The 14,242-nt window shown below is 44.5% G+C and overlaps 1 protein-coding gene across 1 annotated transcript in view; it reads left to right on the forward strand.

Annotated features, from left to right (window-relative positions):
- The window catches only part of LOC134935241 (serine-rich adhesin for platelets-like), a 36,421-nt gene that overhangs the window by 12,628 nt on the left and 9,551 nt on the right, over positions 1 to 14,242 (forward strand). Inside the window, exon 5 of the mRNA XM_063930426.1 lies at positions 1,909 to 2,008. Coding sequence (XP_063786496.1) covers positions 1,909 to 2,008 — 100 coding nt within the window. The remainder of the gene's footprint in view (positions 1 to 1,908; positions 2,009 to 14,242) is intronic.

Raw genomic sequence — 14,242 nt, forward strand, 5'->3', positions numbered from 1 at the left:
ATCATATAGCATACTCACTATAAAACTCAAAACTCTGCCAATATTTATTTCAAGGCCTGGCACTTTTAGGAAGTCTTCATTTACTCCCTGTCTGAACTCAAAATGGAGTCACAGCCTAATTTAACCAATCACTGTTAACAAATTATCTGTGTTAAATGTAGCATTTTAAAATCAAAGCCTGTCTTATGACTTCTACAGAACAGAAAGACACAACATTATTAAACTGAGTTTAATATGACAAACAAGTCACAATGCTTATCCAATAAAAATGGTACTAACAAAATGACATTAAGAAAATATAAATGCAAAAATTGTTTTCTTTAAATCAGGAAAAGAAACAGATATCTAAAACTACACTCACATATTTCTCAGGCGCTCTGATGTCTAGGGAAAGCTAGAAGGTGGACAAGCTCCTCAGTAGCAGTCATACCCCCCAAAAACTGGCAATTTCTAAAATAATTGCAAAACTTAAAAAAAATGTTTTTTTCTAAATCTCCCCATTTGTTGTCAGACACAAATGTCATCATCCCTTTTTTTCAAAACAAGCAATGAGCACTATACATATTTGAACTGTATGATAGGATTTCTTGATATATGCATAGGAAACATGAATACAATATATAGATAAGTAGACATTATTCCTATAGCTTCTTTATGAAGTGACATCAATCAATGAAACATGTTGCGTGTCTGGTTCCACAGTAGCTACGTCTATCTCTACATCAGGCCCTGAGTAAACAATCCAAGCTAGCAGCAAAACTAAACACTCTAACACTGTTCAAACCATAAAACCGGAGTATTAGTATATATAATTTATAGTGTCAATTAAATTGATCACTGTATTTTTTTTGTGTCATATTTCACCAGTGATGAGAAAATGTAGAGATTTTTAGCAGCCATGATACTCAGCCATCTACATGCATTTATGACTCCAAAATAAAAGTCTTCACACTTATAGCAACACTTGAAATTCAGATGTGACACGATCCATTCACATTGTCAACATTTATAATGTGGACACTAGAATGTCATCAGGCACTATATTAACCTCTTCAGAATGTCGACATGTTCCTAATGTTGACATTTGAAATGTCAACATTCTCAGAATGCAAATGGTTAGGGTTAGGCACTAGGGGAGAGTTAAGCATGTCGACATGCTCATGCTGACATTTTTACCATGTTGACTTAATGTATGTTGGGTCGACAGTTATCATGTCAACATGCAACACCCGTTATGGGTGGCACATGTTCTTAAAATGGCTATACATGGGCTATGTAGTAGTAGTAGTAGTAATAATAATAATAATAATAATAATAATAGTAGTAGTACCCCCCCTAACCTTTGTTTACCTAATTGCAGGGCTTAAAGTGGTCCTGGTGAGGTGGTGGAACTCATGGAGGAAGACCATGGAGGCACCAGGACCTAAGGAAGGAGTAGGTGGCTGCAGCTCATTAGCAACACTAGTGCCATCTGTATCATCGATTGACGCAGATGATGGTGTGGGCTTTTCTGTTGGAATTACTGTGCAGGGCAATGGAGGAGGTGGAACTAGTTCCCCCTACCATTACAGGTGGTGGAACTCAGTTCCACCTCGTTCCCCCCCACTTTAACCCCTGCCTAATTGTTTGTTGGGTAGATTAAAAATATGATACTGCATCTACTATAGGTTTATAATCCATGTTTTGCCATATAAAAAGGAAAATCTGACTATAGTAGTTTATGGGAACATCACAGTTGGTCTATGTTTTGTATGTCCTCTTCCCTTTTCCTTCTGTATTTCTGGTTGTTATATTCTTGCATATAATCATACAAACCTATATTATTAATAATATTAATAATAATAATAATATAGTAATAATAATACAATGTAGCAGTAATATTTGAGAGTCTGTGTTATGTAATTATAGGAAGGACAGCAGACAGTTACCTTTATGGACAACAGAGGAAAACAAGTGGACATCTATGATCTGGTGGAGGGCAGTAAGTCAGATGGCTCACAAAACAGCAGTGAGTAAACACAAACAGGCTCATTTGGGTTCGGTATGATTTGCCGCTGCATGGGATGACAAATGTCAGTATACCAATATCGGCATCCCGAGCGGTAAAATGCCGGCAGGGGGTGAGCGCATTGGAGCGCCTTGCGGGCTCACTGCACACACTACGTTGCGGGCTCGGTGGCAAGCTACACTTGCCACAAGTTATATTCTCCCTATATGGGGGCTGTGGACACCCATACCGCTCATTTACCTGGTGCAAAATGCTGCCCAAAAGCCCATTTCATTATAAACAAATGGTTGACTGCCCTATGTACAGTGCCTTGCTAAAGTATTCACCCCCCCTTTGCATTTTTTGTGTTTTGTTGCCTCACAACCTGGAATTAAAATGGATTGTTTGAACGTTTGCATCATTTCATTCACAGAACATGGCTACAACTTTGAAGATGTTTTTTTTTTATTGTGAAGCAAACAACACATAGGACAAAATAACAGAAAACTTCAGCGTGCATAACTATTCACCCCCCTAAAGTCAGTACTTTGTAGAGCCACATTTTGCGGCAATTACAGTCGCTTTGGATAAGTCTCTATGAGCTTGCCACATCTTGCCATTGGGATTTTTGCCCATTCCTCAAGGCAAAACTGTTCCAGCTCCTTCATGCTGGATGGTTTCCGCTCGTGAACAGCAATCTTCAAGTCTGACCACAGATTGTCAATTGGATTAAGATCTGGACTTTGACTAGGCCTTTCCAACACATTTTAAATGTTTCCCCTTAAACCACTCAAGTATTGCTTTAGCAGTATGCTTCGGGTCATTGTCCTGCTGGAAGGTGAACCTCCGTCCCAGTCTCAAATCACAGGCAGACTGAAAGAGGTTTTGCTCAAGAATATCCCTGTATTTAGCACCATCCATCTTTCCTTCGACTCGAAACAGTTTCCTAGTCCCTGCTGCTGAAAAACATCCCCACAGCATCATGTTGCCACCACCATGTTTGACTATAGGGATGGTGTTCTTGGGGTGATGGGATGTGTTGGGTTTGCGCCAGACATAGCGTCTTCCTTGGTGGCCAAAAAGTTATATTTTATTCTCATCTAACCAGAGCACCTTCCTCCATACATTTGGGGAGTCATCCACATGCCTTTTGGCAAACTCAAAATGTGCATTCTTATTTTTAACATTAAGTAATGGCTTTTTTTCTGGCCACTCTTCCATAAAGGTCAGCTCTGTGGAGTGTACGGCTTATTGTGGTCACATGCGCAGATACACCAGTCTCTGCTGTGGAACTCTGCAGATCCTTCCGGGTTACCTTTGGTCTCTCTGCTGCCTCTCGGATTAATGCCCCCCTTGCCCGCTTTGTGAGTTTTGGTGGCTGGCCCTCTCTTGGCAGGTTTATTGTGGTACCATGTTCTTTCCATTTGAAGATGATGGATTTAATGGTGCTCCGGGGGATCATCAAAGATTTGGATATTTTTTATAACCCAACCCTGACTTTTACTTCTCAACAACTTTGTCCCTGATTTGTTTGGAGAGCTACTTGGTCTCCATGGTTTGATGCCTCTTGCTTAGTGGTGTTGCGGCCTCTGAGGTTTTTCAGAAAAGGTGTGTTTATACTGACAGTCGTGTGACACTTAGATTGCACACCGGTGGACTTAATTTCACTAATTATGTGACTTCTGAAGGTAATTGGTTGCACCAGAACTTTTGAGGGGCTTCATAGCAAAGGGGGTGAATACATATGCACATGCCAATTTTCAAATTTGAATGTATAAAAATTATTTTATATATACATTTTTCTAATTTTACTTCACAAACTTAGACTATTTTGTGCAGATCCATCACATATAATTCAGATAAAAAAAAATGTAAATTACAGATTGTAATGTAACAAAATAGGTAAAAAGCCAAGGGGGTGAATACTTTAGCAAGGCACTTGTATACATAAGCACATGACCAGGGCCGTTTGTAGCCAATTTGGCTCCCAGTGCGAGATTTAAAAATGCGCCCCCCCCCCCCCCCCATATTCACATAAGAAAAAATGCCCCCTCCCATAGATATAAAGAGGAAAACCATGCGCTCCCGGCATGGCCTCGTTAAAATGGGCATGGCTTTAAGATGGGCATGGCCTCATCTGATCTCATCATCACGGCCACCACAGGATTAAAAAAAAAAAAGGCCTCATTTTACACATTACAGCAGGCACACAACCCCATTTTACACAGCACGGCAGGCAAGTGTCCCCATTTTACACAGTACGGCAGGCAAGTGTCCCCATTTTACACATTGCGGCAGGCACGTGCCCCCATTTTACACATTGCGGCAGGCACGTGCCCCCATTTTACACAGTGCGGCAGGAAAGTGCCCCCATTTTACACATTGCGGCAGGAAAGTGCCCCCATTTTACACAGTACGGCAGGAAAGTGCCCCCATTTTACACATTGCGGCAGGAAAGTGCCCCCATTTTACACAGTACGACAGGAAAGTGTCCCCATTTTACACAGTACGGCAGGAAAGTCCCCATTTTACACAGTACGGCAGGAAAGTGTCCACATTTTACACATTGCGGCAGGCACGTGTCCCCATTTTACACATCACGGCAAGCAAGAGTCCCCAATTTACACATTCCGGCAGACTGCGTCCCCATTTTACATATTACGGCAGGCAAGTGTCCCCATTTTACACATTCCGAAGACAGGTGTCCCCAATTTACACAGTACGGCAGGTGGTGGTGGTGAGGGAGGGAGAGAGAGAGGGAGAGGGGCTGACTTACATTTGAAGCGGTTCTTCCCGCTCTTCAGCCGCCTCTCCCTCGTCTGCGTGGCGCCGGCCGGCTTGGCTCCCCCTTCTCCCTCCTCCCGAGCGCCCAGCTCGGGGGGCGGGGTTTCGCGGAATGACGCGATTGCGTCGTGACGTCACGACGCAAACGCGTCATTCCGCGAAACCCCGCCCCCCGAGCTGGACACTCGGGAGGAGAGGGGAGGGGGGATTTAGTGCTGAAGAAGTGCCGCGGCGGGCGCCCCGTGTGGTTGCACGGCTCGCCCGCCGCAAGAAACGGCACTGGTTCTCCCTAAAGATTACTCGTACAGTATGTATACTTTCAATTAATCACGAGAGTAAGTGGATGTTGGCACTGTATTTAGTATATGAGTCAGGTTTTTATGCACTTAGAAATGCTGTCTCCCACTTAAAAAATGTGTATAGTTTATTAAAATGTGTCCCATAAAAATTATAGGAAATCTACTGGTTACCAACACCTCCAGACTAGAGCACATACAAGTTTTAACCCCTTAAGTAACATGCCCGGAAAATCTCCAGGGTCAGCTGCACTGGGAGACTGGCTATCCCAGAAGATTTCCCGGGCATGCAACTGCTCCTCCTCCCTTGTACTCTGGGGGCGGGGCTTAGCAGAATTCTGCAGAACTCCTCCTCCAGAGGAGTACGAGAGATGAGGGGGAGATGATTTCAGTGCCTGCCAGCAAAAATACACCCCCTTGCCAACGAGCATTCCCCTTGGCAGCAAGCATTACCCTTGGCAATGAGCATTTGCCTTGGCAACGAGCATGGATCCCAGAGCATGAAACCCCTGGCAACAAGAATGGCACTCAGTGCGTGAAACCCCTGGCAACGCGCATGAAACCCCTGGCAATGAGCAGGTAATTCATTTAAATACCCACCCTGGGAGGTGTGACATAGTAATAATAGAGTCACCACTGAATGGGTCAATACAAAATAGACTCTGGTCCCCTAATCAACATCCCACAAAACATAGAGCTAGATGTAATTACTCACGAATTGCGGAAGCTGGCTTGATTCCAGCGAGATGGTCACTAGATTTAAAGCAGCAGCAAAACCAGCCTGGGGTGATATAGCGACCTCCAGGCCAGGGGGAAGAACTGGACAGGAAACTGTTGCAGGACATCACTAAAATGGCTTTAAGAGGAGAGGAATTTACATGATGTAAACTGGGAGGGCTCGTTTGCAAGTTCCACGAGAAGTGGGGACTTTGTAAATTCCTTGTATGGAGCATCCCTCAAGCAATTGGTGAGGAAGCCCATACACAAAAATGCAATATTAGACATAATACAAACAGAGACAGAATATCAGACATATCAGACATAAATGTGTGAGAAAATCTAGGATCCAGTGACCATCGAGCTGTATCATTTACTATAAAGACATGCACCGACTCAGGTCACAAAAAAAAAAACATTGGCAGATTGGAGGAACATGGAAGGAGGTCAAGAAAGGTGGGAAAATTTTAAAAAATGTGCAATACTAAAAGCAACAGATCTTTGTATCAAAAGTGGTAGGAAAAACAAGGAGAAGGAAACTAGTGTGAAAGAAAAAAAAAGTCCTTTAGGAAATAAAATAATGAAGACAAAGTGGTGTATATTGTCAGGAGGAAGGAGGCTAAGAAGGTAATCAGACATGCAAAGGCGCAAGCTTTAGAGGAAATGGTCCAGTCAATAGCTAAAAGGGGCAAAACTTTTGTAGGTAAATAAGTGAAAAGAGAAAAGCAGATGGCAGAATAATAAGACTTAAAACCGAGTGAGAGCCTGGTCGAAGGAGACAAGGCAATAGCAGATCATCCAATTATATTTGCTTAGTATTTACTAAAGCAAGAGAGGGGAATGTGCCACAGTTAAGTTGTAAGATAAGTCATAGAAATAAGTTCGATACAAGTGCATTTACAGAGGAGAATGTCTTAACAGAACTCTCAAAACGAAAAGTGGATACATCAATGGGGCCAGATGGGATACATGAAAGTATACTAAAAGAGTTAAAAAGGCGTGCCGGTATCACCATTAACAGAATTATTTTACCAGTCGCTAGCTACAGTTGTAATTCCAGAGGACTGGAAAAGAGCCCAGGTAATCCTACTGAACAAAAGTGGAAGTAAGGTAGTGCAAACAACTACCAACTACTGAGCCTTACACCAGTAATGTGGAAATTTATGGAAACCCTATTAAAAATAAGAATTGTGGAATATCTCAAATCCAGCAATATACAAGATCCAAAACAGTATGGATTTACTGGGGGGAGATCATGCTAAACAAATCTTATTGACTTTTTTAACTGGGTGACTAAAATAATAGATGAAGGGGTCATTGATGTAGCATATTTAGATTACAGTAAGGCTTTTGACACAGTCCCACATCACAAACTGCTAAATAAACTCAAAAGTTTGGGAGGATAGGAAACAGAGAGTTGTAGTAAATGGAGTGCAGTGTCAGGAAGGAAAGGTTACAAGTGATGTACCCCAAAGATTTGTACTTGGACCAGTGCTTTTTAATATCTTTATTAGGGACACTGCAAATGGTATCAAAGGGAAAGTGTGCCTTTTTGCAGATGACACAAAAAAGTATGTAATAGGGTAGGCACACCAGGAGGTGTGAAACAAATAATCAAGGATCTAGGTAAACTAGAGGAATGGTCAAGAATGTGTCAAAAAATGCAAAATCATGCACTTGGGTCTCAAAACCCAAACGCTAAATATAGTATTAATGGCACTATAATGGAAACTACTAAGGAGGAAAGGGATCTAGGAGTCACTATTTCAGGTGACTTTAATGGCAAGTAAGCAATGTAAAAAATCAATGAAAAAGGCAAGTCAGATGCTTGGTTGCACAGGTCGAGGAATCAATAGCAGAAAGAAAGAAGTAAAAATGCCACTGTACTGTATATGTCATTGGTATGACTCATCTAGAATACTGTGTTCAGTTCTGGAGACCATGTCTGCAGAAGGATATAAATACATTAGAGCAGGGGCGGCCAACCAGTCAGTGACAAAGAGCCAAAAAACCTTGTTAGGTACGTCAAAGAGCCGACATCGAGCCGAAGGCGCGCATGCAAAAATGGAATGTGGCCTTGTACATGCTAGACCACTCCCCTGGTATAAAATACATTGAAAAAGCCAGAACGACATAAAATAAAAAATAGATCCATTGAAAAAGCCACTTCCACATAAAATAATTGAAAAGGCCAGATTCACATAATAAACTTAAGTTCCCCCATGTGTCACTCCAGCCAGCTCCCCATGTGACACTGCCCCCTACTTTCCTAACCCTCCCTACCTGCAGCCTAACCCTAACTCCCCCCAGTAGCCTAACCCACCCCCTAGTGACTAAACCTAACCCCCTATTTACGTTCCTATGTCACTCCAGCCAGCTCCCCATGCGACACTCCTGCTAGCACCCTCCTATGTCACTCCTGCCAGCACCCCCCCATGTCACTCCAGCCAGCTCTCCCATGTGACACTCCTGCTAGCACCCTCCTATGTCCTTCCTGCCAGCACCCCCCCCATGTCACTCCAGCCAGCTCTCCCATGTGTCACTCCTGCTACCACCCTCCTATGTCACTCTAGCCAGCTTTCCCATGTGTCACTACTTCCAGCACCCTCCTTCATCACTCCAGTCAGCTCCTCCATGTGTCACTCCTGCCCAGGACCCTTCTGTGTCACTCCAGCCAGCTCCGCCTTGTGTCACTCTAGCCCACCCTCATGTGTCACTAAAGTTCCCCCACCAAGTCATGCCATTGCTGCAACCCCTAATGTGCTCTCTGTTTGCCAGTGGGTGTCTCGCCTCTAGTATCTGGCTCCTTCAGTTTTCAGTCCCTGTAGTGCTGCTGCATGTCTGGCTGGAGTGTAGCAGTTTCTGTATCTGTTGTGGTCAGGGCCGCCATCAGGGGGGGGCTACGGGTACTCTAGTCCCGGGCCCGGACAGAGATGGGGGCCCTGCCGCTGGCTTCTACTTCTAAATCTTGTGCGGTGCAGGACGTTGACACTGTGGTGGTGGAGGAGGAGGAGGGCGGAGCGGAGCAGCGTCTGCAAGACACAGTGAGCAACAGCCTCTCTCCCTCTTCCTGCACATGGTCGTGCTGACGCTCAGCACTCCCCGCTCCCCTGGGTCCCGGCTTCTCTCCTCCAAGCCATATCTCCTTTGACCCTGCTCTCTCCCGCAGCGTAAGCTACCCGCTCCCTCCCGCGGCGGTAGCTAAGGGACAGGAGGAACTTGGAAGTGAGATGCTCGGTGTGCTCCCTGCGTTTAACTGTGCCCCGGAGCCCGGCACTGCAACTTTATGGGGAGAAGGACCGCAATGTGCTGCCTGCTGCTGGGTCTCCTGCAGCTCCTTCTACTGCTTGCCCTCAGGTAGAACAAATGTAAGAATGATAAGTGAAATAGGGAGTTTCCATCCATTTAGCAGTTGGTCTAACTATCTCTCCCTATACTACCTACCTTTTGCTGGCACCCTGCACCGCTGAGAAGTCTCACTGGCTTACAATAATCTAAAAATACTATAAACATTTATATTCATTTTTTTGTATTATTATTTTTAATTTTGTAAAGTGCCACACACACTTTACTATACAGTGCAAATAGCTAAATAACCGGGTTGGTGCTGATATGCCGGTGGTCAGAATACCAACCATAGTATCCCAATGGTTAGAATTCCGACAGGGGCGGATAAGTATGTAAACCTTCACCCCCTCCCCCCCCCCCCCCGTTCCCCGTAGCCTAAACCAAACCCTTCACCACCGCAGCCTATCCCTAACCATCCCCAGTGGTGCCTAAATCTAGCCTCCCCTTCCCGCAGCCTAACCCTAATCCTCCCTGGGAGTGCCTAAACCTAACCGATCCCTTCCGGCAGCATAAATCTAATCCCCCTCCCCACAGCCTAACCCTCACCCTGCAGTCTAAACCTAACCTGACCCTCTCCCCGTGTGGCTTACCTATCCGGCAGCCTGGCAATGACTATCCTGGCTATCAGCATTCTGGCGCTAGGCTTGTGATCCTAGTCGGGATGCCGGTGCTGGCATTCCAATCAGTGTCAGGATTCTGACGACGGTATTTTGACTGCCTGGATCCTGTCCGCTGGGATCCTGACCAGATCCCAAATTACCCATCCCTCCTTTTTTATTATTACAAATCAACATTGAAGTAGAGCTGCTCTTTTTACATATATTGTATTCTAGCACAGATCATCTTTTAATTACCGGGAAGGCTTGTACCATCTATGGGCACCCTGGAGATTGTCCCTGAGAACTCACAGCAGGCTGACAGATCATCATCCATGTTCATCTCCTATCTGACCATTTATTTCCAATTACTGTCTATTATCAATATTACTACTTATTCCAAGCCCTTCACATCTTAATGCTTAAACCCAGACAGAGGCGTTCTTATGCGGGCACCCACTCTAGACCTCTCATACCCCTTTTACACTCGCAGGCTGAGGTCATTCCCGGGAATGTGTCCCAGGATATTTCCCAAGACACATTCCCGGGAATGACTCTTTTACATTAGCGGCCCGACCCGGCATATTGCCGGGTCAGTGATGTCACCGCTGAGTCTCCCGGAGGCGGTGCTTGGAGATAATCTTCTCCGAGCACCGCCTCCTCTTATGCAGAGAACAGGTGCCGGGTCGCCTTGACCCGGTATACCCGTTTACACTGCACAGCTTCCTGGGATGGTCCCGGATTCAACCCAGGTCGAGACCTGGGTTGAAGTCCCGGGATGCTCGTCCCGGGAAATTGAAAGTGTACCCTTTTACACTGACAAAAATCCCGGGACGATGCGCGTACACGTGCAAAATCCCGGAACAAAATTGTCAGTGTAAAAGGGGTATTATTGATATTTTTTTCATGTAATTCTGATTATTATTTATTGATAATGTGTGTGTTCAGCCAGGTTGTAAACAATGTGACATGCATTTAACTTCTCATACTGGGAAAGGGCCCTGCCTATTTTGTCAGTCCTGGGCCCCACAATTCCTGATGGCAGCCCTGGTTGTGGTCACATGATTTAGAGTGTTGGGAGCCACATTTAATTAAAGAAAGAGCCTCATGTGGCTCAAGAGCCACTGGTTGGCCACCGCTGCATTAGAGACTATACAAAGAAGTGCAACTAAAATGGTGCATGGTCTACATCACAAAACTTTGCTGGAAAGACTAAAAGATCTTAATATGTATCATTGGAGCAGAGAAGAGAAAGGGGGAGGACATGATAGAAACGTTCAAATATGAGTTTTAGCAAGGTATAGGAGGGAGACATTCTTCAAAGGAAGATAAGTACTAACACAAGGACACTTGCTGAAACTGGAAGGAAATAGGTACAAATGAAATCTGAGGAAAAATTGCTTAACAGATAGGGTAGTGGATAGGTGGAATAGCCTCCCATCAGAGGTAGTAGAGGCTTAGACAGTAGAGCAATTTAAACATGCCTGGGATAGACATAAGAATATCTTTACAGAGAACTAAGGTTCAAATAGGGTTTAGGCTATCAAACCGTAAAAAAGACCCAAGTGGTTCAAGTTCTTTGTTTCTATGTAACCTGTTTTTTTTTTTCTTTAATTGCCACTTTAAATATAATGACTATCTCTCTGCAATTGGCTTATACATTTGGCCCATAGTCTTGTTTTAGCATAGATCATTACAAGACTAACAAATGTGCCTATAGTGCAGTCAGCCAGAAGTGCCCCAATGCTCCCAGCTTATACCTTCACATTCTGTACCTCTCCAAGGATGGTGCCATCATGTCTCACTAGTATACATGCTTTGTATGTAAAGAGCATGTTTATGGAAATATAGACACATGGCATCAAGAAACAGCATTTGTGATGATTCTTTTGTTGCACTTTCATAAATTATTTTTTATTGGATCAGAACCTGGTAGGTGTGACAGTGTGTCAAAATGACCTGTTCCAGGCTGAATTACACCTGTCATGAATATATATTTACAATGTAACTCTACTGCTCAGTAGTATGTATTGTAATGTGTGTCTTCTGTAAATATTGCTTCAACCCTCTACGATCTCTAAGTAACAGAAGACATTTTCAAAGTACCAAATGACTCCCCCAATATTAGTTAATGGTGAATGGTCTTTTGGGCAACTAAGTTGTTTATGCCTATCCTTCCCATTTTCCTATGCTCCAAGAAAACTTTCAGTACTTTATTATTTTATTAATTTCCATGCAGGCTGTCAGGTTGACATCCTTCTTGATCCAAGTTTGTACAGGGATAAAAACTTTGTCAACAGGACAGCTAATTTGCATTAGTAATAGACAATGTTTTGCCTATTAAGAATGCTATGAGGGCAATTCTATCTGAAGCGATTTTTGGCTGTGCACATCGACAATATTTATAGTAACACAGCATTGCTCATTTTGCTGTGCATCCTTTTGCGATGCTGCCGTTAAAATGGGTCTGATTCAGATGTGGTTGGAGTTGCTAGGAAGTTCCAAGGAAGCAGCACTGATATCTATTGCAACCAGATGCCTCCTGCTGCAGTAGTGATCTGATCTTTGCCAGGACACAGCATCAGATCACTCACTCACCATCAGGTGGCTTGCGGCATCCATGGTGCCGCGCAAGCCGTGTGTCGCAGAGGCCAGGAAATCTCCATGCAACCACGGAGACCCCTGGACTCTTCCCTCCACCTGGATGCAGAGGCGTCACTTACTTTTATAACACGCGGGTGAAAAGGGGGTGTGGCTTCGTGGAAGGGGCGTGGCTTTGAATCCCGACCCCCGTTTTCGGCACATTGTGGGTCGGGGGATACGGCCTTCACCCGGAGACTGCTGAATCTGCAGTGCTGGCTTCTGCACTGTGACAGGAGCCGGGTTGCAGAATCCAGCTCCTGTCACTGAGCAGTGACACCCGGGTGCGGGCCGCACCCCCCGCACCAACGTTGTGACGCCACTGCCTGGATGCACAAGGAATGAGAAATCCCTTCTGCGCTCATCCAACAACAACAATGTACAGTGATAAAGTAATTCAAATAAGTTCTCAGTCAATCAGTCTATAAAAAAGTTCTGGTCTCTGCCTCAGTTCTTTTCCATACAGGAGGTGTTAGGTGCAAGAGGACTTGATGCGTACCATACTCACATAGAGTCGTGATATGTCCCTCGTATAAAGGTATCTTTGGGTCCTTTGTTCCTTTCTCTCCCACTCCTCCAAAGTGAAAAGTTCTTATCCTCGTGGTTGGAAAAAAGAAGAAATGGGACAGGAGAACAACTGATAGTGTAGTAAGTTCGTGAAGGCGGAAGATCACTGGATAAAAATGCGTGAAGGAGTGTATTGAACGTGGCTCTAAGGGTTAATAATCCAGAATTTTCATCCTTTCTGCAGGTGATGGTACGGGAGTGGAGGTGCTCAGAATGGATGATAATTTAACGCGTACCGTACTCACGTCAGATCGTGGTTGGTACTGCATATAAAGGTATCTTTAATCCTTCGTTTCCCCTCCTTCTTCCTATTGTCCCAGAGATGGCGCTGGATCGATGTTTATTCTCGGCGGTGAGGAAAAAAGACAAGGGAACGACTGATAGTGTAGTACGTACGTAACAACACGTAACCATATATAACTGTTAGAGTGGAGAGTGACCTTTATACTATTCTGATAACTTGGTGCGTACCATACTCGCATCCATAAGAGGAGGGAAAAAGTACATAAAGGTATCTTTCCTTGTACTGGTGTTTATATAAACCTGGTGGTATCACTTAGAGTCACTCACACTCAAATGTGTCACAACTGAGGGCCTGAGCTGACGGGAGGCAGCCTCAGTTGTAGGGGCTGAGATGTACCGGAACCTGGGAGGTTGTATCAGACCCCTGGACATAAGTAACATGAATAATAACTGCCCGAAGGCGTGACCACGACAACTTGGATAAAAGTCAATGATGTTTATTATGACAACTCCGCAACACAGCAGCAGTAAAAGAAAACGTAAAAGTCAGCAAAGAATAAATACAGTTCCTGGGTACTACAGGATGGCAGGAGCCACAGGGCACTGGTAGTGTGAGATAGTTCTTATGATCTTCTAGATGGAAAGTCCTTACCAGGCCCGACTGTAGCAATGGAGATAACCCAGGTTTGTGCCAGCTGGTGTTCCAGGAAAAGCTGGGTTGCTGAAGATAAAACAGCTGCTGTGGATACTGGCTGGAACCAGACTGTTGTTAGCACGGAGTGGATACTGGCTGGAACCAGTTAAATAATAAATGAACTTGGGAGCGATGAAATATGAACTGAAATGTAGAACTTGAGAGCGGAGAAATAATAATACCGGTGGAGAGTGGTAAAGTGTAGAAAGGACACCGGCCCTTTAAGGGAAGCTGTACTCTGCTGGAAGCTGAGCTGGAAGCAGGTAAAGTTGTAGCTGGAAACAGATGAATCCACAATGGATTGGAGAGTCAGGCTACACCGCAGGTGGAATGCTGGTGCGGGTCTCTATGGTGGAAGTCTTGAGACAGG

Source organism: Pseudophryne corroboree, chromosome 6 (genome assembly GCF_028390025.1).
Source record: "Pseudophryne corroboree isolate aPseCor3 chromosome 6, aPseCor3.hap2, whole genome shotgun sequence".
In the NCBI taxonomy this organism is placed as follows: Eukaryota; Metazoa; Chordata; class Amphibia; order Anura; family Myobatrachidae; genus Pseudophryne; species Pseudophryne corroboree.